The sequence below is a fragment of the Erpetoichthys calabaricus genome, chromosome 3, assembly GCF_900747795.2.
Source record: "Erpetoichthys calabaricus chromosome 3, fErpCal1.3, whole genome shotgun sequence".
Classification (NCBI taxonomy): domain Eukaryota; kingdom Metazoa; phylum Chordata; class Cladistia; order Polypteriformes; family Polypteridae; genus Erpetoichthys; species Erpetoichthys calabaricus.
In genome coordinates, this window is record NC_041396.2 from 12488805 (window position 1) to 12513191 (window position 24387).

General features: G+C 42.4%; 1 protein-coding gene and 1 pseudogene across 1 annotated transcript in view; both read right to left on the bottom strand.

The window, feature by feature from the left end:
- Nucleotides 1-12873: 12873 nt before the first annotated feature.
- Nucleotides 12874-24387, bottom strand: part of fndc4a (fibronectin type III domain containing 4a) — a 175780-nt gene continuing 164266 nt past the window's right edge. The window contains exons 5-6 of the mRNA XM_028796380.2: nucleotides 23184-23317; nucleotides 12874-13090 (exon numbers count right to left, since the gene is read on the bottom strand). Of these exons, the coding sequence (XP_028652213.1) occupies nucleotides 13052-13090; nucleotides 23184-23317 (173 nt within the window). The 3' untranslated portion in view covers nucleotides 12874-13051. The remainder of the gene's footprint in view (nucleotides 13091-23183; nucleotides 23318-24387) is intronic.
- LOC114649736 (uncharacterized) lies at nucleotides 19971-20109 on the bottom strand (annotated as a pseudogene).

The window sequence follows — 24387 nt, forward strand, 5'->3', positions numbered from 1 at the left end:
TTAGTTTAATTTTCAGTTACGTTAATAGTTTCATTTTTTTTTTTTTTGTTAATTATTTTTTTTCCGTTCATGAAAATCCATCCATCCATTTTCCAACCCGCTGAATCTGAACACAGGGTCGCGCAGGTCTGCTGGAACCAATCCCAGCCAACACAGGGCGCAAGACAGGAACCAATCTCAGGCAGGGCGCCAACCCACCACAGGTTTTGAAAATGTTTATTAGTAGATTTTAGTTTTCGTTAACTAAAATAAGTTTGCTTCCTACCACATCCAGTCATGTCCCGCCACTTCTGGGAAGTACACTGCAGATAAACAATGAGAGGTGGTGTTTATTTATGTGCCTGCGATGGAAAGAGTATTTCCTAGTCAAGTGTGACACATTAGCAGAAGGCAACTGCATCTGAGTGTGACTGTGGCTGTGACGCCTTTAGTTAATTTGCTTTCCTCAAATCTCCATCTCCATCCACTGTATCACCATTGGTGAGGCCTCATCTGGAGTACTGGGTGCAGTTTTGGTCTCCAGGGTACAAAAAAGACATAGCAGTGCTAGAAAATGTTCAGAAAAGAGTGACTAGGCTGATTAGAGGGCTACAAGGGATGAGTTATGAGGAAAGATTAAAAGAGCTGAGCCTTTACAATTTAAGCAAAAGAAGATTAAGAGGTGAGATGATTGAAGTGTTTAAAATTATGAAGGGAATTAGTACAGTTGATCGAGACTGTTATTTTAAAATGAGTTCATCAAGAATGTAGGAACACAGTTGGACGCTTGTTAAGGGGAAATTTTGCACAAACATTAGGAAGTTTTTCTTTACACAAAGAACGATAGGCACTTGGAATAAGCAACCAAGTAGTGTGGTGGACAGCAAGACTTTCAAAACTTGACTTGATGTTGTGGACAGGACTGGCAAGCTTTGTTGGGCTGAATGACCTGTTCCTGTGGAGATCGTTCTAATGTCCTAATGTTGTAATCAAAGGTGAGGAAACAAGGGGAAGCACTAGCTCTATAAACATGCAGTACAAGCAGGCACGGACGCAAGTGTAAAAGGCTAAAGTGTTTATTCATGGGAAACTCTTCTTTATCAAGCATTTCCCACCACAGCCACGAGTATATGAAATAAGCATAACTATAAGCACAATAAAGCAACTCTTTTCTTCCTTCTTTTTCTGTCACTGCCTCCTCCTCTCTTCCTGACAAGCTTCATCCTCCTCCCGACTCTGGCTCATCGATGTGAGACAGGCAGCTCCCTTTTTCTACCACCCAGGACTACTTACGGTCTTCCATACACATGGTCCGAAAGCACTTCCAGGTGAGACGGAAACCCCATGAAGTCCCTGAAGTACCCACAAAACCCAATAGGGCTGAGCCGAAGAACTCCATGTCCCATGATGCCCTGTGGGAATCCAAAGCACTGCCTCAACCCTGGAGACCTACCATCTAGAGATCTGGGGGAGATAATGACCTGTGCACTGTCTTTCTGCCCTAGTCCTTTCATCCTTTGGGCATCCTGGCCAGGTAAGCATGTTGGTCGTTCATCATACAGGCTTCTGGCTCAGAGATATTGTAGATATTTTAGTGACATTTTAAATGCTTACAGTGCAGTGTGCCCTGTAGATTGTCATCTGCTTCTACAGCAACAGAACAGCACCGCCATGTTTGCCCTTCGAAAAAAATCCTTTGCATATCCTGCTCAATTTGTATGCAAAACCTGAGCGAGTTTTTTAATATTCTGGATATGCAGTACATATGCAATGAATAAATGGGTTTGTGCAAATTCTCAGACCTCTGCTGGGATTTCTTTGTATTCCAGGAAGGATGATGAGAACTTGCCGGTGGAGGGATCCAAATGACAGATTACACTCCCTGTAAATTACTATCAGCGTGTTGGCATTCAGTGTGTGTGCATGCCTCCATTAAAGCCCGGCTCTCTGGGAAATTGAGACTCAGTAAATGTGTGCCATGTGGCCCCCATGGTGTCACTCTAATGAAAATAACAAAGAGATTCTCCTCGGGATGAGCCATGGAACACCTCCTGTGATGGTTTCCTCCAGGATATCAAGTCATTTTAAAATGAAGGGTCCATCCATGTTTTTTAACCTTTTAATTTGAGGAAGTGAGAGTCTAGCATGGCAGCCCTGTAAGTAAGACAGGAACCCATCCTGGAAAAGGTGACAGTCAGTCACAGTGCCCACTAAATAGCATACAGCGTCTGTGATAAGCATTCACCCCTTGGAGCATTAGAATATTAGAAAGTACAACATTGAACCCCAGTGGATTGAATTTGGCTTTTTGGTGATTGGTCAACAGAAAAAGACTCTCTTTAATTTCAAAGTGGAAACAAATTTCTACAACGTGGTCTAAATTAACTCAGTCAGTCATGCCTGTCCGTCGATCTGACAATGACGCTGTCCATCTATTTGTCCATTTCCCTCATTCCTCCTACTGTGTGTGCATTGGTGGGAGAGCAAGCCAATTCGGGAATGGCAAACCTGGGGGCACAATGGGCAAGGGAAATTGACCACCAGTTGCATTGGGTTGGTTTCATTGGTAATAGAATGGTCTAAATTAACTACAGATATTAAGAACACAAAATCATTGGCCCTTTAAACTAGAATCCATGAAGCCAATGAAAAAACTCAGAATCTCAGGCCACCTTAAATTCTTTCGCACCTTCTCAATGGCATATTTTGTTTTGCAAAATGTGCCGATCAGCACAAGCAGCCTGCTATCCCTTCATCCCCACCCTCGACGGAGCTCAACTCGGGCAAAAAGTTCTCCCAGTTAAAGTCACTTTGTGAGGTGTGAGGTGCTCAGAGTTGTATACGGCAAATAATACAGTATATCGTTCTTTGGAAAACATGTATTTCATGTGTGTTCCGTGTCTACAAAGATCTGGGTAAATGTAAGATGACGACAACAATAACAACATTTATTTATATAGCACATTTTCATACAAATGATGTAGCTCAAAGTGCTTTACATCATGAAGAAAAAAGACAAACTAAATAAGAATTAAAATAAGGGAACATTAATTAACATAGAATAAAAGTAAGGTCCGATGGCCAGAGAGGACCGAAAAAACAAAAAAAAAACTCCAGAAGGCTGGAGAAAAAAAAAATCTGCAGGGGGTCCGAGGCCACGAGACCACCCAGCCCCCTCTAGGCATTCTACCTAACATAAATGATCTCAGTCAGTCATCACGGTGCTTTGATCAGGTGGTGGTGGCACAGATTAACACCACAGAAAACTGGAAAAAGAACAGAAGAGTAAGTAGGGGTTAGTATGGATTTTGGAGCCACCATGAATAATAATTATAATTAATTGAATATACAGAGCATCAAGATTAAACTAAAATGAAGTTATGACAAAGCCATGTTAAAGTAATGAGTTTTCAGCAGTTTATTAAAGTGCTCCACCATATCAGCCTGGTGAATTTCTATCGGTCAGCTATTCCAGATTTGAGGTGCATAACAGCAGACGGCCGCCTCACCACTTCTTTTAAGTTTAGCTCTGGGAATTCTAAGCAGACACTTATTTGAAGATCTAAGGTTACGATTTGGAGTGTAAGGTGTAAGACATTCCGAAATATAAGATGGAGCAGATTATTTAAGGCTTTGTAAACTATAAACAGTATTTTATAGTCAATTCTAAATGACACCGGTAACCAGTGTAATGACGCTAAGACTGGTGTGATGTGCTCGGAGTTTTTCTGAATAGACATTTCTCCATAATAAGCTGCAGCCCACTGTCATGAAGGCAATGAAGTACTGCTTGTAACCTGTGTTCATGAACAGATGGTGAGTCCCCATATACTATAATGTCATCTAAGTAACACTGCACCCCATCCTGCTCTGCTAGCATCAGGGACATCATTCTTTGAAATGCACTTGGAGCCGATGCCAGACCATAAAGTACTCTTTTAAAATGAAAAAGTCCATCATGTGTTATAAATGCAGTAATATCTCTGCTATCCTCATGTAAAGGTACCTTATGGTAAGCAGTTCGAAGATCAATGGTGGAGAACATTTTAGCACCTTGAAGCTGTGTAAACACTTCTTCAGTGTGTGGTAAAGGGTGGCTATCTATCACCACAGCTTTTTTTGGCTCACGAAGGTCTACACATACAGTAGTCGTATTGCACCTGATGTTTTTTTAATTACTACTAATGGTGACACCCAAGGAGACGGATCCGTTTTTTCTATAATGTCTTCCTGTTCAGATCTCTTTAGTTCTTTAGAAACAGTGTAATAAGTAGACAACACACTTGTCAAGGTTTGGGGTTTCCAGCCCCGTATACTGTAAAGCTTCAGAAAATAAACCATCAGATTTGCTGACTACTTGTCATAAAACACTAGCGACCATCCCTTCGCAGAGGGGAACTTAAATAACGAGGGACTGGAAACTGGTGAGTGGAATGCTGGGAAGAACCGAGGTGTCTTGTGGGTCATGACGTCATCAGGGTGAGACCAGAGGAAGGGATGGAATGCGGAAGTGACAGCGGGTGGTTGTTTAGAGTCTGGGAAGCATTACGGTGGTGGCGTTGCTTCAGCTTTTCTGCGGGAACAAGAGAACAAGAGAGAGAAAGGTTAGTACCCCGTCTCCATCCCCTGGCATGATGCTGTATGCTGCTCGTCTGGTCTTTTTGCGGCTCCCCAAGTGCGTGTGAGTGACAACAGCCTCACGGACAGAAAATGGTAGACGACGAAGTTTCTGTTGAACAGGTGTTACCTCACGTCGTAGTTTAACCTTATGTATAAATCTATCAGTCACACCTAATGTATGAGCATTCTTAATATTCGTTACTGTCATCTTGTATACGGGATCATTGGGCATTTTCTTGGCTGCAATTTGTCCATTTCTCATTTCTAAGTTAAGTGCCATAAAAAGGTCCATGCCTAACAAAGCTGCTCCAAGTGGCATGACGTAAAATGTAGCTTGTGTATGGTTTGTATCCCTTGTAATAAAAAGTGTAATACATCCCAGTACTGGAATTGGTTTCTGCATATAAGTCTTTAGTTGCACTTTTGACTGAACAAGTGGTACATTACTAAAATGTTAGACAATAGAATACTTCTGTCAGAATTGAAACTGCTGAGCCAGTGTCCACAAGTAAGTTTGCTTGAACTGGTTGAGTGCAGGCAGCTTGAAGGGACACAGCACCAGAGACCCTTTCTCCATTGTGCAACTGTAGTGTCATCAATGCTAAGAACAGTAAGGTTAGGCATAGTAACTTCTTGCACAGCACAAGTGGATGTGGCACCACGACATACTTTAGCAAAATGACCAAATTTACCGCAATGTCTGCATCTTACTGCTTTTGCTGGATAATTGGGGTTATAAGCCAGATGCATTCGAGATCCACAGTGTTAACATGTTTTTTGTTGCACCGCAATTGAAGCCTGGGCTGCTGCTGTTTGTTTCGCGGATGCACGCACATTAAAAGCAGGTTCCTGACTCGTTCTTCCTGTACCTTGTGAATTTGAGTGTATAGTATTAACAGACGATTTGGTATTAGTAACCATAGCATTAGCTTCAGCCTCAGCACATTCAATTTGCCCAGCAATAGCAATCGCTTTTTGTAATGTAAGGTCTGTCTCTAGCAATAATTGTTCTCGAATGCGAGGCATATTTGTTTTCTCTAGATAGATAGATAGATAGATAGATAGATAGATAGATAGATAGATAGATACCTTATTAATCCCAAGGGGAAATTCACATTCTCCAGCAGCAGCATACTGATACAAAAAAACAATATTAAATTAAAGATTGATAATAATGCAGGTATAACAGATAATAACTTTGTATAATGTTAACGTTTACATTGAAGAGTCGCATAGTGTGTGGGAGGAACGATCTCCTCAGTCTGTCAGTGGAGCAGGACGGTGACAGCAGTCTGTCACTGAAGCTGCTCTTCTGTCTGGAGATGATCCTGTTCAGTGGATGCAGTGGATTCTCCATAATTAATAGGAGTCTGCTCAGCGCCCTTCGCTCTGCCACAGATGTCAAACCGTCCAGCTCTATGCCAACAATAGAGCCTGCCTTCCTCACCAGTTTGTCCAGGCGTGAGGCGTCTTTCTTCTTAATGCTGCCTCCCCAGCACACCACCGCGTGGAAGAGGGCGCTCGCCACAACCGTCTGATAGAACATCTGCAGCATCTTATTGCAGATGTTGAAGGATGCCAGCCTTCTAAGGAAGTATAACCGGCTCTATGATTTGATCTAAGCATGTCATCTGCTAGCACGCCAAAATCACAATTAGCAATGAGCTTGCTCAATGCGGCAACATATTGCAAAGTAGATTCAACAGGCTTCTGCGCTCTTTGGCGAAACTTACTTCTTTCAGCCACAACGTTCACTTTTGGAATAAAAAAGTCTTTTAGTGCAGCAAGAGCAGCAGCGAATGTATCATCAGTAATAGCAAAAGTGTAGAAAATACGCTGAGCTTCAGTCCCTAGGCAATGAATCAGTAGGGCACGTTTACGTTTATCCAATAGTGGCGTGTCAGTAAGAGCTAGCACAAAGTTCTCAAACATCCTTAGCCAAGAATTAAACGGTATTGCAGGCTCACCCGGAGTTTCGAGAAACGCGGGGGCTGGTTTGGGCAAGAGTCCAAAAGTTGACATCCTCGTTGCCAATATTTTATATATTGCTGAAATAAATGGACCATGTAATGTAGTCAGTTCTTCCTTACTTTATTCACTCCTCCTCGTTCCCCTTCCTTTCCTCCTCCCACCTTTCCTCACAGCGACCTCTACCACCTGACTGATTACATCAATATCCCACAATAACTAAAACAGAAACGTTTTTCATGTTTTAGTACTAATGACAAAATATTCACATGAAGCGTATAATGTGTGAAGACTGAAGTCCAAATATCAAATTGATATAACAAAACAAGTGCCCTTCTATTCAAGAATATAACTTGAAGAAAAAGAAATTGGGTTAGGGTACAACATTGGCATGACCGCTTGGATGGTGTAGAGGTAAGAACTGCTGACTCGTAATCAAGAGGTTGCGGGTTCGATTCCAGGCCTTTCATGCATTAACTGTTTTGAGTAGTGAGCAGCTATTATTATTACTTTTATAGAATAAAAACATACATTTGATTTATTTGAGTCTGTAACAGCCGGTGTAAATTTATAGTGCTTGTAAAGGTTAGCATTTTTTTCTCTCTGTCACGTTCACGCTCCCAACGATCTGGCACTGCTATTTGCAAATAAAGGTGTGCTATAGCAGAGGTGAACTCAGATGAGGATGAGGGTTCTACATTGGAGAAAGAGAACAGAAGCCCTCCCCACAAGAAACGTCCACTCACACATAAGAACAACGCAGCTGCACCTGGCATAAAGGCAAAAGATGGCACCGTTTGGATGCAGCAACAGGTCGAGGGTAATCCTGCCAGTCAGTCTGCCCCACACCTGTCCTTCAACGAAACAGCAGGACTTACAGAGCTCACCAAGATATCATGAAAAGTCCTGTTTGTGATGGTCTTTATAGGAAAACCATGTATATGTTACTTATATAAAAGCCAGATCGAATGTTATTTACCTTGATTCATTTACTTATCTTCCTGAAGCATAAAGTCACTAGTAGATTGCAGAGCGTCCTCTGTTTCATCAACACGGGCACGCTCACAAAGTACTCTAACTTTTACAAGTACCATAAATTTACACTGGCTGTTACAGACTCAAATAAATCAAATGTATGTTTTTATTCTATAATAGTAATAACAATAGTCGCTCACTACTCAAAACAGTTAATGCATGAAGAACCCGGAATTAAACCGGATTCTTCACTTCTACGCCACCTAAGCGGTCGTGTCAACGTCATACCCTAACCTGATTTCTTTTTCTTCAGTTCTATTCTTGAATAGAACTGCACTTGTTTTGTTATATATTTTGTGAAAGTGTTTACGTGATATTTGGACTTCAGTCTTTACACATTATGCAGTTCACGTCAACATTTTGTCATTAGTAATATAACATGAAAAATCTTCTGTTTTAATTATGTGTTCAACATTTCTTGCCTCGCATTTCCTGTCATCCTACATTTACTCAGATCGTTGTAGACACGGAACACACATGAAATGCGTGTTTTCCAAATAACGAGATATTACTTACCCTCTACCACTCCAGACACCTCACACCCAGATAAGGAGCCTTGAGCTGGGAGAACTTTTTGTCCTACTTGAGTTGCACTTGGGGTGGCTGGGCTTCTTGTGCTGATTGACACATTTGCAAAAGAAAAGACACTGATGGAGAGGTGCGAAGGAATTTAAGGTGGCCCAGGATTACGACTTTTTTCATAGGCTTCAGGGGTTCTAGTGTTAACTGGACCCCCCTAAATCGTCACTGGTGCCCCCAATTGGCTTTAGACATTTAAGAATTAGTTCAGTGGAGGTCACCTCTCTGTGGTTTCAATTGGTTGTTGCCTAAAAGCACCTGAATGTGGAAGAACCAATTTGTGGGGAGTCAGCATGGATGTCTGACCTACACAATGAATTTAAAGGAACACAACAAGCAACTCTGTAAAAAGAACAAGTTAGAGAACGGAGACAAGAAAATATCCAGGTCACTGAATATCCAGATGAATTGGTTGTTGCCTAAAAGCACCTGAATGTGGGAGAACCAATTTGTGGGGAGTCAGCGTGGATGTCTGACCTACACAATGAAGTTAAAGGAACACAACAAGCAACTCTGTAAAAAGAACAAGTTAGAGAACAGAGACAAGAAAATATCCAGGTCACTGAATATCCAGATGAATCAATCATGAAGAAATGAAAAGAGTGTGGCACAGCAGTAAATCGTCTAGAGCAGGCTGTCCAGAAAAAAGTGAAGAAGACAAGTGAGGGAGGCGACCATGAGACCTTTGTGGATTCAAATGAACGTGGGCACTCCGCTGTGGCATCGCACCATTTGATTTGATTTCTTTGTGCAGAGGGAGTAAAAAGTGCTAAGATTCAATGAAGAATGTTGGCTCAGTACATAAGGATTGAGGATCTTTTCTGGTTCCCTGCTCTTTTCAATCTCTATGCTACCATGAGGTCAGATTATCTTGAAGCACAAAGTGAGCTACCACAGCTAAGCAGATGGCACCTCCATCCATCCATCCATTTTCTAACCCGCTGAATCTGAACACAGGGTCACGGGGGTCTGCTGGAGCCAATCCCAGCCAACACAGGAAACAATCCTGGGCAGGGTGCCAACCCACCACAGCAGATGGCACATGGCTTCATTTATCTTTAGCGCCTGATGACTCTGGCACTCTTGGCCCTCTGTTCCTGTGTGGATAAGTAGTAACCTTCTCAAACTAAATAAGGAGAAAACAGAAATCGGTGTGATTGGAAAACATGGATATAGCGAGGATATTAGAAATAAATTTGGTCCGTTAGGGTTAGAAGTCAAGACAGATGTAAACAATTGAGGAGTAATCATCGACTCTGGCCTAAACTTTAAATCACACACTAACCAGTTTACAAGGACTGCATTTTTACACTTAAGGGATTCAACAAAAGTTAGACCTCTTATAACTTTACAAGACGCTGAAAAATTAGTTCATGGTTTTGTTTTCAGTTGACCAGATTACTGCAATGCACTCCTAACAGGACTACCTAGAGTTACAGTTAGTACAGAATGCAGCAGCCAGAATCTTAACTAGAAAAAGAAAATCTGAGCACATCACACCAGTCTTAGCATCATTACATTGGCTACCGGTGTCATTTAGAATTAACTTTAAAATACTACTAATGGTTTATAAAGCCTTAAATAATCTCGCTCCTTCTTATATATTAGAATGCCTGTCCCTCTACACTCCAAATCATAACCTCAGATCTTTAAATGAAGGTCTGCTTATAATCCCAAGAGCCAAACTTAAAAGAAGCGGTGAGGCGGCGTTTTGCTGTTATGCACCTAAAATCTGGGATACTTTAGCAATAGAAATTTGCCAAGCTAATTCTGTGGAACATTTTTAAAAAAACTGCTAAAAACTGATTATTTTAATTAGGTTTTATCATAACTACTTTTCAGTTGCATTCCTAATAGACTACACGATGAGCCAAAAAGAAGTACCACCTTTCAAATTTTTATTCTGCAAAAAAATAATAATAAAATAAATTTCGTTACGACACAAGAAAGGGTAAAACAAAATAGATTTTTTTTCATTGTGTTTTAAAAATGATGTCTTCAAGATGGTAGCCATCATTAGCGATACAGTCTTCGAGACAATTTCTGAGCACTCACATGACTCGTTCGGCCATTTTAAAGGGAATAGCGACGATTTTGTGGCGAATACCATCCTTGAGGGCTTCAAAGTTTTGAGATCGGTGTGTGTATACCTTCGAATTAAGAGAGCCCCAGAAGTAAGAAATCACACTGAGTGAGATCAGGCGAACGTGAAGGCCACCCGACATTACCGCACAGGGAGATCAGCTTCCCCTGAAACATCTCCCACAAAACTGGCATGGATCTCCGTGCCGTATGAGCTGCTGCATCTCAATGAACGGTTTGCAGAATGTTGGCACACAACTCTTTACGACTCTCCCAGTTTCTCTCAGTGAGTTCCTGCACTGCCATCATTTTGTATGGATGGAAGTTAAGGTCCTCATGCAAAATCCCCCTCAAAGATGCGTTGGAAATGGCAGAAGCACACTGAACATCTAGGAAACTGCAAAATTAATGTCCTTACAGCTTGGATGTTTTCAGGTGTTTGTACAGTCCGAGGACAGCCTGAAGATTTTCTGTTCAATGTTGTATCTCTCTGCCTAAATTTAGCGACCCACTGAAGAATTGCTTTCCGATTTGGGACATCACCGTCAGGAGGAATGCTGAAGTGCGTTTGAAAGGCGTGTTGCGTAGTGATGATGGATTCGTTGTTTTTGAAGAATGCTTCGACAGCGAAAGCACGGTGCGCACCAGACCATGGCATGAAAACTACAAGGGATCACCTATCAGAGGACCCCCACCCCAACCCACTCGGTTGCCTCTACTTCACCTAGTGACCTTGAGAAATGTGCTACTTCATTTTGGCTCACCCTGTATATGGGCATCAAATTATCATATTTTTCTGGGATCCACAATCTGTACAAATCCCACTATTCTCTGCTGTTTTTTTTTTTTCCAGTTCTTCTGTGGTGGAGATCTTGCACTGCCACCACCTGATCGAGGTACCATTTAGCCCCCGAGACGCTGGAATATCCCAGCTGTCCTCCAGAGCAACTTCATCAAAGCCTATCAAGTGATGCATGAAAACTAGACAGTTTGGGAGCATGTGCCGATTACAGTGCTTACTGCACCCACCACACCACCCAGAATGGGACCCAAGTGTAGCCGTCCAGTGGGTGACACCTCAGCACCACAATGGCATGGTGTGAGATTATTATTTTTTTTTTTTTACGGTGGCTGGGGTGCCAATCCTGCCACCAACCCCCAAGTAAGTTGGAGGACCTGCTTGCAGAACGAAGCAATTGCAGATCCATCAACTAACTAAAAATGTTTTCTTCTTAGAGCTTCTTTGCCAGGAATGGCCAAGGCAGTGCATGGACCTGACCATGCATTCAAAGATGCAATGATACACCAATTGCAACAAACATGGCATGCCCCAGGGTTCACCCTGTTTGTAGAACTGTACTGTAAGAATTGTGCACTATGCCAACGATTTAACATAGGAAAAGGACTGCAGGTAAGTCTGTCAGAAACACCAATGTCGGAAGGGCCCTTTGAACATCTGCAGATGGATTTTATTGAGCTCACGCCGTCTAGGGGGTATAAGTATTGTTTAGTTATTGTTGATGTTTTTTCAAATATCCATCCCCATATCTGAGTATACAAGAAAGTCGAGGGGACACCACTCCCGATTTTACAATAGGTATATAGAATGGGAGGAGGGAGGTTGAGAGCCTGTGCTGATTACAGCATGTTGTCGCACCCACCATATGATGTGCCACCCAGATTGGGACCGAATGAGTGTATTATTATTATTGTATGCATTTTTTATTATCTGTTATTTGTTACTGTATGCCGTATATACCATCACCATATGTGCATATAGTAAAATACAATAAAAATAATAGTAAATAATAATAATAATAATAATAAATTTTATTCATAGAATGCCTTTCCCATACATGCGTCTGCCTAATGACCAAATTGCTTTACATTTGCTTGGTCCAGACCATAGGTGGTCTTTAACTGGCTCATCCCCTGTATTTAGATTTTGGACGCCTTGACAGCAATCCAAATGCAAGAATGACTCTAGAGCACCCCCTAGAGTGCACACTTCAAAAAAGCCATACAGTCAGACATTCACTTGCTTTCCTAATGCATAGGATTTTAATTGGAATCAGCATATACAATATATAATAATTATTTGGTATACTTAGGATTGACTAAAAGTAGCCTGAAAAAGACTAATCCCATTATCCCAAAAAAAGAAAAATGTGACGGCCTCTTTGAAAGCAGAAGGGGTGTCATGTCTGCAGAAAGCCATCAGTATGGCTTTAGAAATAAACGAGTTCCGTTTCTGTTGATGCTGCCCATTCATGATGTACCACCGAGTGATTCGCGGACCTCTTTAAATCGGCCCTCCTTCAACATTTCATTTCTGACATCCAAGGCTATTCTCTAATCTGATAAGGATACAAATCTCTGGTTTTTCCCCCCCAAGTATCATTGGAGGAGGCCACAATGGGCCCAGTTTGTCCATCCGTTCATGTCCCAGGACACTGGCAGGCACTCCTTCCTCTGATTGTCCCTCCAGCCCCTAAGTGGTGCGGTGGGTCCATTGGTGCACCTCTTTAGTTTTTTTTCCCCCCCGGTGGGCCAGCAGGCTGTGACTCACCTTTGGCCACCCCAGTCAGTCTTTTATGCTCCTTGCATGTCTTTATTCGAGAGTCAAATGGCTTGGAAGGGGACACATGCATTTTGAAAAGGAGGGGGAAAAAAAAAAGCTCAGAGTCCGAGTCGGTCCTCTCCCTCATAGGAGTCCCAAGGGTTGACAAACTGCAGGAGATGGCTTGGCTTCTTGACTTGCTCTTTAGGATCGCTTAGCCTCGTGCCGTCACACTTCAATTATATTGATTGATGGAGTTTTTTGAAACTGTGGAAGGAAAAGGAAAAAAAAAAAAGATTAGAGGAGTGACGATCGTCACACAGCACACAAGCTGAGAACAAAGGGAAGCAACTTTGGAAGAGATCATAAGAAACCAAAGAGCCGCTCCCCTGTTTTACACCGACTTTTAGAAAAATTGTGACGAGAACGGGCCATTCAGCCCAGTAAAGTGCACCAGTCCCATCCACGTAACTCCTCCAATCAAGCTGAGTTTTGAGAGTCCCTAAAGTCCTCCTTTCCACCACGCTACTTGGTCATTTACTCCATATATCCGTGGTACTCTGTGTGAAGAAAAACGAGACTTACCCTCAACAAGTTTCCAGCCATGCTCCAGTGTTCTAGTCGAACTCCTTAAAAAGTAGCTGGGGTCCACTGCACTAATTCCTTTCATGATTTCAAGAAACGTCAATCTCGCCAGCTCTTAATATCTGAAAAGGTTCAATCCTTCAAATCCCTCCTCATTGTTCAGACCTCTCGATCCTGCAATCAGCCCAGCCGCTCTTCTCTGGACTTCAAGGGCTGCTTTATCTTTAAACCAAAACTGCATACCAAGTGATTCACATTCATGACAAGCTTTTAGAAGAAATACGAATTTAGTGAATTTGGTGTGGGTGGGTTGGGGGCCCAGTTTGACTAGAGGAGGCACTGAATCTACAACAGAATAAATTTGTAGCGGTGCTACATGATTAATGTTGTCACAAGTGTATTTTGTGCTGAGTCCCGTCTTTCGTAGCATTGTCCTGTTTACATGGTCTGTGTGCCTATGTAAATATGCTCCCCTGGAAACAAATGGGGAAGGATAACATTGTGGAACCGTAGTCCCTCATGATAATTTGTCCTGTTATTCCCATCACTTGCATCCAGAACATTCACTATTTAAACAGGAGGTCAAAAAAAAAAGAGAAATCCCGTTCTACTTACTGTCCATTCATTGCAAAGCCAAGTGAAAGCAGAGATCCAGATCATTTACACCTTTTTCTACTTGCCACATTCAACGCCTGACAACTTCACTTTTGCACCGCAAAACCCAGGGGTTCTGGACTACGCCGATGTACCGAGGATAAGCACCGTGACACAGTTTCTTGTTGTTTGGGGTGAGGAGCAAGCCATCATTCTCATCCGTATATAATTGCCATAGGACACTTTTTCCAGCCGAACCGGTTCCACAAACATTATTCATATTTCGTTTGATCTTCTGGACTTTTATGTACGTTTTGTTTTTCCTGTGTGTCTCATTCATTTCATGTTTAGTGTGGGGTCAAGAGAGGGTTCGTGTTGTATATTAACATTTTGCTGCACCTTTTTAGTATTACTTTCCGCCAGTCACTTTCGGGGTTGAGTGTTATGTCGGGGTTGATTGGGGTGTGATACAGATTATATATATACAGTAATCCCTCGCTATTTCGCGGTTCACTTTCGCGGATTCACGACTTCGCGGATTTTATATGTAAGCATATCTAAATATATAACGCAGATTTTTCGCTGCTTTGCGGGTTTCTGCGGACAATGGGTCTTTTTAGTTCTGGTACTTGCTTCCTCATGTGGTTTGCCCAGTTGATTACATACAAGAGATGCTATTGGCGGATGGCTGAGAAGCTACCCAATCAGAGCACGCACTTAAGTTCCTGTGTGCTGCTGATTGGCTCAGCGATGGAGTGCTGCATTAACCAGGAAGTCTCATCTCACTCATTCAGCATTAACGTGCTACTGCTTCAGGGGCCATGTCCAAGCGCCAACAGAAGATGCAAATGATTGCAGAAAATGTAAAAGTTTTGGATATGTTGAAGGAAGGGAACAGCTACACCGCTGCAGGACACCATTACGGCATCAATGAGTCCACGGTTCTTTTTATTTAAAAAGGAGGAAAAGCATATAAGATCTACGGCCACAGTGTCCTTTAACCAGGGCGCAAAACGAGTTGCAAGTGGACGTGCTAAGGCAGTAGTCTGGATGGAATCTGCTTTAGGAATCTTTGCAACAAGGTCGACGACGTCATGACCGCCTACAAGCTGCTACGTGTACTTCGCTATACAGTAAGTGTAAACTTATCTACCAATTTCATATTGCTTAGCAGTTGTCCCTGTTATTAATAGAGTAAAGGGTGGGTTGTAAACAATACAGGGAGGGTTTAAAAACGTCCAAATACACGTTAAATAATTAAATAAATATGGTGTCCCTACTTCGCGGAAATTCAGTTATCGCGGTCGGCCTTGGAACCTGTCTCCCGCGATAAGTGAGGGATCACTGTATATACATATATACACATACACATATACATATATATACACATATACATATATATACATATACTGTATATATTTCATTGATGCTGTTTTGAAGGCAAAGGGTGGTCACACCAAATATGGACTTGATTTAGATTTCTCTTTTGTTCATTCACTGCATTTTGTTGATTGATGAAAATAAATGATTAACACTTCCATTTTTGAAAGCATTCTTTGTTTACAGCATTTTTTCACACCTGCCTAAAACTTTTGCACAGTACTGTATATATATTATTTTAAACTTTTTAGTCTTGGGTTTGTTTTAGTATAATTTTGTAATCAATATTTTAACACCATCCATCCATCCTGTGTTGGCTGGGACTGGCTCCAGCAGACCCCCATGACCCTGTGTTCGGATTCAGTGGGTTGGAAAATGGATGCGTGGATGGATGGATGTTATTAATCTGTGGTGAGCTGGCGCCCTGCTCACGGTTTGTTTCCTGCCTTGCGCCCTGTGTTGGCTGGGATTGGCTCCAGAAGACCCCCGTGACCCTGTAGTTAGGATATAGAGGGTTGGATAATGGATGGATGGATATATTATTAATATAATTTGTTGTTGATGGTTCTTTAATGTACACAATATAAAAATATAATCATTGTCTTGCAGTTTACTCCTCAAATATCTATCCCCATATCTGAGTATACGAGAAAGTTGAGGGGAGACCACTCCCGATTTTTTACAACTAAGCTATCTCTCTTAAAGGTTTTCCAATGCTGTATCTGTCTTGGTGTCTCTATAAGCACAGGGAATCACAGTTTCTGTATTACATCTTTCCTGAAGAAGGGAACTGAGTTGCTTTGAAAGCTTGCATTTTGTAATCTTTTTAGTTAGCTAAATTAAAAGTGGCATTTTGCTTGACTTCTCACTAGAGATGAAACAAGGAAAAAAGAAACCTCCAGTAGACCCTGTGTCTAGTATGAATAATGGGGATAATCTAAAAGCCATTTAAGGTCAAGCCTGCAAGGACTTGCTTTTCTCAGAAATGAGGGCCCAACTAACTAACTATCTCCTAAATGAGAGCCACAATGGTAAATGTAGGCTGTAAAAATACAAACACCGATCCCTCTCCCACTTGGACAGAGGCAGTGGTGCAGTAAGAATTATGTTTCTGGACTTTTCTAGTGCCTTCAACACCATCCAACCTCTGCTCCTTAGGGACAAGCTGACAGAAATGGGACTAGATTCATACCTGGTGGCATGGATCGTAGACCATCTTACAGACAGACCGCAGTATGTGCGTCTCAGGAACTGCACGTCTGACATTGTGGTCAGCAGCACAGGAGCGCTGCAGGGGACTGTGCCTTCTCTGGTCCTGTTCAGCCTATACTCAAACCACCTACAACTGAACACCAGCAAAACCAAAGAGCTGGTGGTGGATTTTAGGAGGCCCAGGCCCCTCATGGACCCCGTGATTATCAGAGGTGAGTGTGTGCAGACCTATAAATACCTGGGAGTGCAGCTGGATGATAAATTAGACTAGACTGCCAATACTGATGCTCTGTGCAAGAAAGGACAGAGCCGACTATACTTCCTTAGAAGGCTGGCGTCCTTCAACATCTGCAATAAGATGCTGCAGATGTTCTATCAGATGGTTGTGGCAAGCGCCCTCTTCTATGCGGTGGTGTGCTGGGGAGGCAGCATAAAGAACAGGGACTCCTCACGCCTGGACAAACTGGTGAGGAAGGCAGGCTCTATTGTAGGTATGGAGCTGGACAGTTTAATATCTGTGGCAGAGCGAAGGGCACTGAGCAGACTCCTGTCAATTATGGAGAATCCACTGCATCCACTGAACAGGATCATCTCCAGACAGAGGAGCAGCTTCACTGACAAACTGCTGTCACCATCCTGCTCCACTGACAGAATGTGGAGATCGTTCCTATCTATCTATCTATCTATCTATCTATCTATCTATCTATCTATCTATCTATCTATCTATCTATCTATCTATCTATCTATCTATCTATCTATCTATCTATCTATCTATCTATCTATCTAATTTTCATTTGAAACGGTGAAGGGAAAATCATTTTTTGCTGATGCCGTTAACAAGTTAGTACGACGCTGGGAAAATTGCATCGCAGTGGAAGGTGACCATGTAGAAAACAGATGTCATTTGTTTTTGAAATTGTTAATAAACAGTCAGTCAGTCAGTCGTTGTCCAACCCACTATATCCTAACACAGGGTCACGGGGGTCTGCTGGTGCCAATCCCAGCCAACACAGGGCACAAGGCAGGAACCAATCCCAGGCAGGGCGCCAACCCACTGCAGGGCACACACATACAGCCACACACCAAGCACACAATAGGGACAATTTTAGGATCGCCAATGCACCTAAACTGCATGTCTTTGGACTGTGGGAGGAACCCCACTCAGACACAGGGAGAACATGCAAACTCCACACAGGGAGGAGCCGGGAAGCGAACCAAGGTCTCCTTACTGCGAGGCAGCAGTGCTACCACTGCGCCACCGTGCCGTCCATTCATAATAAACAGAGTTATAAAAAAGCGCAGAAACTTTTTGAACGACCCTCATAGCAAACAGTGGATAAATTGTCTTTAATTAGTTGTGTTAGCGAATTAAAGGAGTGGATGAATGAGAACTACTTGTCTTTAAATACAGATAAAACAGAGATGTTAATTGTTGGAGGGAATGATGCTGATCACAACAATATTTTGTCATCATTTAACTCAGTTGGAATCCCAATTAATTTTACTGAATCAGCCTGCAATCTAGGAGTTCTCTTTGACTCTAGCATGTCATTTAAAGTGCATATTACAAAGTTGTCCAAAACATGTTTCTTCCATCTTAAAAATGTTAGGAAATTAAGACGCTTTCTAAATAAACAGGATTCTGAGAAATTAATTCATGCATTTATCTCTAGTAGGATTGACTACTGCAATGTGGTGTTCACTAGATGTTCAAACTGTTCTTTATACAGCCTCCAGTTAATACAAAATGCAACTGCAAGAATTATTACAGGAACAAGAAAATACGAACACATAACTCCAGTTCTTAAATCCTAACACTGGCTCCCGGTTAAGTTTAAGGCATATTTCAAAATCCTTCTTTTAACATATAAAGCATTAAATGGTTGAGGCCCGGCTTACTTGTCTGAACTTCTCATAACTTACAAACCTGAGCGCACATTAAGATCTCAAGATGCCAGTCTGCTTATGATTCCAAGGATTAATAAAATAACAGTGGGAGGTCGAGCTTTTAGTTACAGGGCCCCTAAACTCTGGAGTGGTCTGCCTGCTACTATAAGAGATGCCCCTTCGGTCTCAGCTGTTAAATCCCGGCTGAAGACTCACTACTTCAGTTTAGCACACCCTGACTAGAGCTGCTGATTAACTGTACAGACTGCATCTCTGTTGTTAGTCATTAGCACTTAAACATAAGTAACATGACAGTTATAATTGTATACTAACCCTCACTTATTCTGTTTTTCTTCTCGATACTCAAATGTGACACTTGGTGCCACGGCCCACCTGCCAAGTTGTTTTGCCTGCCTAAGGAAAAGTCACCTCTGATGGAGGATCGCAGGAATCGTGGGAAAGAGGGGTCCTTTCATCGGACTGGCTGGCCCAGCACTGTTTCAGCCGTGGAATGGCCAAATGGGGGAGGCAGCTTGAAGGATGAGGTCTCCAGGACTCTACACTAATCCAAATCATCTATTGTTAAATTCTGCTCTGTACTTCTAAAATTTATATTTTTTATTTCTTACTATATTGAGGACTTGTTCTGTTCTGTGTACTGCATTGTATTGTATTGACCCCCTTCTTTTGACACCCACTGCACGCCCAACCTACCTGGAAAGGGGTCTCTCTTTGAACTGCCTTTCCCAAGGTTTCTTCCATTTTTTCCCTACAAGGTTTTTTTGGGAGTTTTCCTTGTCTTCTTAGAGGGGCTGTCAAAGAGGCAGGGCCTGTTAAAGCCCATTGCGGCACTTCCTGTGTGATTTTGGGCCATACAGAAATAAATTGTATTGTATTGTATATAGGAAGTTCTTCTTCATGAAAGAATAGTAGAGATAGATAGATAGATAGATAGATAGATAGATAGATAGATAGATAGATAGATAGATAGATAGATAGATAGATAGATAGATAGATAGATAGATAGATAGATAGATAGATAGATAGATAGATAGAGATACTTTATTAATCCCAAGGGGAAATTCACATACTCCAGCAGCAACGTACTGATACAAAAAACAATATTAAATTAAAGAGTGATAACAATGCTGATAACAATGCAGGTATACAAACAGACAATAACTTTGTATAATGTTAACGTTTACCCCCCGGGTGGAATTGAAGAGTCGCATAGTGTGGGGGAGGAACGATCTCCACATTCTGTCAGTGGAGCAGGACGGTGACAGCAGTCTGTCACTGAAGCTGCTCCTCTGTCTGGAGATGATCCTGTTCATTGCATGCAGTGGATTCTCCATGATTGACAGGAGTCTGCTCAGCGCCCGTCACTCTGCCACAGATGTCAAACTGTCCAGCTCTGTGCCTACAATAGAGCCTGCCTTCCTCACCAGTTTGTCCAGGTGTGAGGCTTCCCACTTCTTTATGCTGCTTTGTGATACCACAAATTATGCAGTCGAGTTTCCCGCATTTGGGGAAATCGCAGGGGTCAGCACAACCAGAGTGCAATGGATGAGCCTCGCCCTGGGAGAACCACCTTAGTGATCATGGTATCTCCCCTGCCAGGTAAGACTCACAAACACGTGGAATAAATGACAAAGAAATGCAGTAGATAGTAGGACTTTAGGGATCTTCAAATCTCGACTTGATGTTATTTGGAAGAAATCAGGTGGGTAGGTTTGGTGACTTGGCAGGCTGGCTAAGAGGTATGAGCTTTAAGGAGAGACTGAAGGAGTTGAACCTTTTCGGTTTAATCGGATGGAGATTAAGAAGGAGACCTGACTGAAGTGTTTTAAAGTTATGAAGGGAATGAGTTTGGTGGGTCACTTCCATTACTTTAAAATGAGTTCAACAACAACTCAGGGAGACATGGGCAGATTGCATACAAATGCTAGAAAGCTTTTCTTCCCAAAAAGAACCCTAGGCACATGGAATAGGTTACCGAGTAGTTTGGTAGACAGTAAGACTTTAGGGACCTTCAAATCTCGATATTATTTTGAAGAAGTTAGGTGGATACATTGTTGAGCTGAATGTCCTGTCCTTTACACTTTTTTTCTAATGTTTGAATCTTCTGACCTTATGCTGTAAATATGGAAGATAAGAATCATGTCTTAGTATGTATTAAGCATAAAATAGATGGTCTTAGATGAGAATCAAACAAAATGTATGCTTAAGCAATTGACTAGTAAAGGCACATGCCCATATTTTTTTTTAGGATGAAGGTCAGGAGAAACCACCAATATCTAAGTAATTAAGGGGCCAGGTGGCTGGTGACGATGGAGAGGGAAACACAGACAGGCCAAAAGATAAGGGTCGGAGAAAAACAGTAAAAAAATGGTGTTTAGGGTAACCCTGAAAATAACAGCTGCAGTTAGGGAGTCAGGGTAAGCAGGGAATGAGCTTCTTACAGCGAGGTCAGGAAGATAAGAAATGTTTATGCTGTATATACTGTGTGGAGGACGGCTGGCAGCTCATCCCAGGTGGGACATCGCTGAGATGGAAGGATGGGGGAAAGGTAGCTTTTTCAGGACACTACATCCCCCAAAACACTAGATGGCAGCTCCCCTGGATTGCAGCAGTGCCCCGGATTCTCACAGGGCATCCTGTGACTTGGAGTCCGGTTTCTCAGCCCTGTTGGGTACCGTGGGTGCCGCCAGGGGGAGCAGTAAAAGGACCTTGGGAGCCATACTTCCCTTGCAGCCTGGAAGTACTAGGAAGTCATTAGGACAGAAGCCCCAAAGTACTTCCAGGCTAATTAAAGAATTTGGATTCTCCATCTGACCCGGAACAAGAACAGAAGCACTTCCGGGTCGGTCACTATATAAAGGACTGTTGGAGACCCAGTAAGTGAGCCGGAGTTGGGAGGTAGTACGACAGAGGTTGCTGGAAGGTGTGGAGGAGAAGAATATGGTATTATTGTGTTTAGTAATTGTGGTTATTGTGGCTGTGGTGCTTTGGAAGCAATGCAGGAGAAGTTTAGGGCAGATTTCAAATTCCTTTTATTAACATATAAAGCATTAAATGGCCGATGTCCGGCTTACTTGTCTGAACTTATCATGACTTACAAACCAGAGCGCACATTAAGATCTGAAGATGTCGGTCTGCTTAGGATTCCAAGGATTAATAAAATAACAGTGGGAGGTCGAGCTCTCAGTTACAGGGCCCTACACTCTGGAGTGGTCTGCCTGCTACTATAAGAAATGCCCCTTCGGTCTCAGCTTTGACATCCCGGCTGAAGACTCACAACTTCAGTTTAGTACACCCTGACTAGAGCTGCTGATTAACTGTACAGACTGCATCTCTGTGGTTAGTCATTAGCACTAAAACATAAGTAACATGATCATTATAATTTGTTACTGACCCTCACCTATTCTGTTTCTCTTCTCGGGACTCAAATGTGGCACTTGGTGCCATGGCCCACCTGCCAAGTTGTTTTGCCTGCCTAAGGTAAAGTCATCCCTGATGGAGGATCTCAGGAATCATCAGGTAGAGGGGTCCTTTCATCGGATTGGCTGGCCCAGCGCTGACTCAGTAGTGGAATAGCCAAATGGGGATGGCAGCTTGATGGCCGAGGCGTCCAGGACTCTGAACAAATCCAAATCATACTATGGGATATCATTTACTGTTGAATTCTGCTCTGTACTTGTAATATTTTTTATTTTTATACTGTATTGAGGATTTGTTCTGTATCTGTGTATTGTATTGTATTGACCCCCTTCTTTTTGACACCCACTGTACGCCTAACCTACCTGGAAAGGGGTCTCTCTCTGAACTGCCTCTCTCGAGGTTTCTTCCATTTTTTCCCTTCAAGGGTTTTTTTGGGAGTTTTTCCTTGTCTTCTTAGTGAGTCAAGGCTGGGGGGCTGTCAAGAGGCAGAGCCTGTTAAAGCCCATTGTGGCACTTCTTGTGTGATTTTGGGCTACACAAAAATAAATTGCATTGTATTGTATTGTATTGTCCATCAGATGTTATATTGTATATATACATAAATATACATATATATATTGTGTATTGTAAGAAACATTAAAATACTTCTCACTGCTTTTACCCTGTGTCCCGAGTGTCTGTCTGTTGGGTTGAAAGGGGCAACAACAACCCCAGGTGTTCACAACTGTAACTTTTGGCCTATTCGGGGCTCAACTCATTTTGAGATGAGTCAATATTATTGTTTATTGCAATCTGTTTCCCAATCCTACGACTCCTAGAGCCTTCTTTCAAAGTGAGGAACTCCGGCCACCACAATAACAAGGATTGCTTACAGAGACAGAGAGAGAGAGATAGAGAGAGGGGTTAGGAGCATGCGCTGATAGTTCAGCATGTGGTGGGTTCGGCGACGCACTATCTGGATTGGGACCCGAGTGCAACAGGAAGAGTGGGAGACTTTTCTTGGTGGACAATCCTGCCACCAACCCCCAAGTTTTCCCTGTAAGTTGGAGGACCTGCTTGCTGGGCTGGACACAGATTAACGTCATACTCAGGATGAAGCAACTGCAGGTTAAGGGCCTTGCTTACAGGGAAGATTGATATATCAGTCACAACCGGAGGGCTGCTGGTCCACCAACTTCAAGTTTGTTAGTCCAACAGCATTTTTCTCCCGGGGCCCACCAAATGAATGAAATTGGAAATGAAAGTTGCCGTTAAGCCTCACCTTGCTGCGTAGGATGCCTCCAGATGGCCTTTCAGGAGTGCTGTGTTCAGAGGAGGGTTTGGCTTTTTCCTTGTTGTTGTTTGAGTCATTGTCCTTTATGATGTCGTACTGCCGACAAAATAGAGCAATCACAGCTGCAAAAAATTAAGAAATAAATACACAGAACAGATTAAAATACCATATATTGACATATGTGTTTATATTGTGTCCCATCTATCCAATGTAGATCTGCTGGGAGGCAGTAACTTGATCAGAACATCAGGTCAGAGTCAGGAGCAAATCTTGGTTAGGGTACCAGTCTAAAGTAGTTAGAACTAATATTCACTCACAAGGGGCTAATCCAACTCACATGTGGGGGGAAAACTGGAGGAGGACATGCAGGACATGCCAACTCCATTCAAACCATGATGAGAAGATCCTTCAAACCCAGCGTGCTGGAGGTCTCTAACCACTGCATCCCTGTGCCATTCTATTAATTTTTCTGGGCCTGCTTATTCCAACAGAGTGCTCTGGAAGGAAATCAGTCTGGAGATGCAAACTGGGCCAGGTTGGTAATGCAAGAACACCCAATCTGCATAAGTTTGGTCTGTGGGAGTAAAATGGAAAAAAAATCCTGGAGAAAAAACCTGAAGACACAGGGAGACACCACAGAGACTGTGTCTGAGTACTCAGAATCTCAGAGGGGTGTGGTAGCAGGAATAACCACTGTGCCACCCCAGATAAGCACTTGTATTCTTAAGTTTATATATCCATTTGCTTTCTATGAAAAATCCAACCTCAGTTTGATTTAGCAATATCCACCCCTGGCCAACGTGAAGTGCACTTCACCAGGCAAACTATAAAGTGGAAAACAATACTTACATCTTCATCTTGACTGGATTGGTGTTCCTCCCCTTATCTCTCTTCTTTACTGGTCTCTTGGCCTTCCTTTATGTGCCTGCCTGGACTGGAATGATGCCCATACCTTATGTAATCTTTTTGATTGCATTGTTTTTCTTTCTTCATGCCTTCTTCTAGATTGAATTGGTCCTTTCCTTTATCTCTTCTTCTATTTCTTCATCTTCTTCTGCTTCTTTTTCTTCTGTTCTTTTGTTGACTAGATTGGCACCTTCCTTAATGTTCTTCTCTTGACTTGTCTCTTCAGTTTCATATACTGTATGTGCTCACCTGGACTGTACCAATGCCCAGATGGTTTGGCATTTTC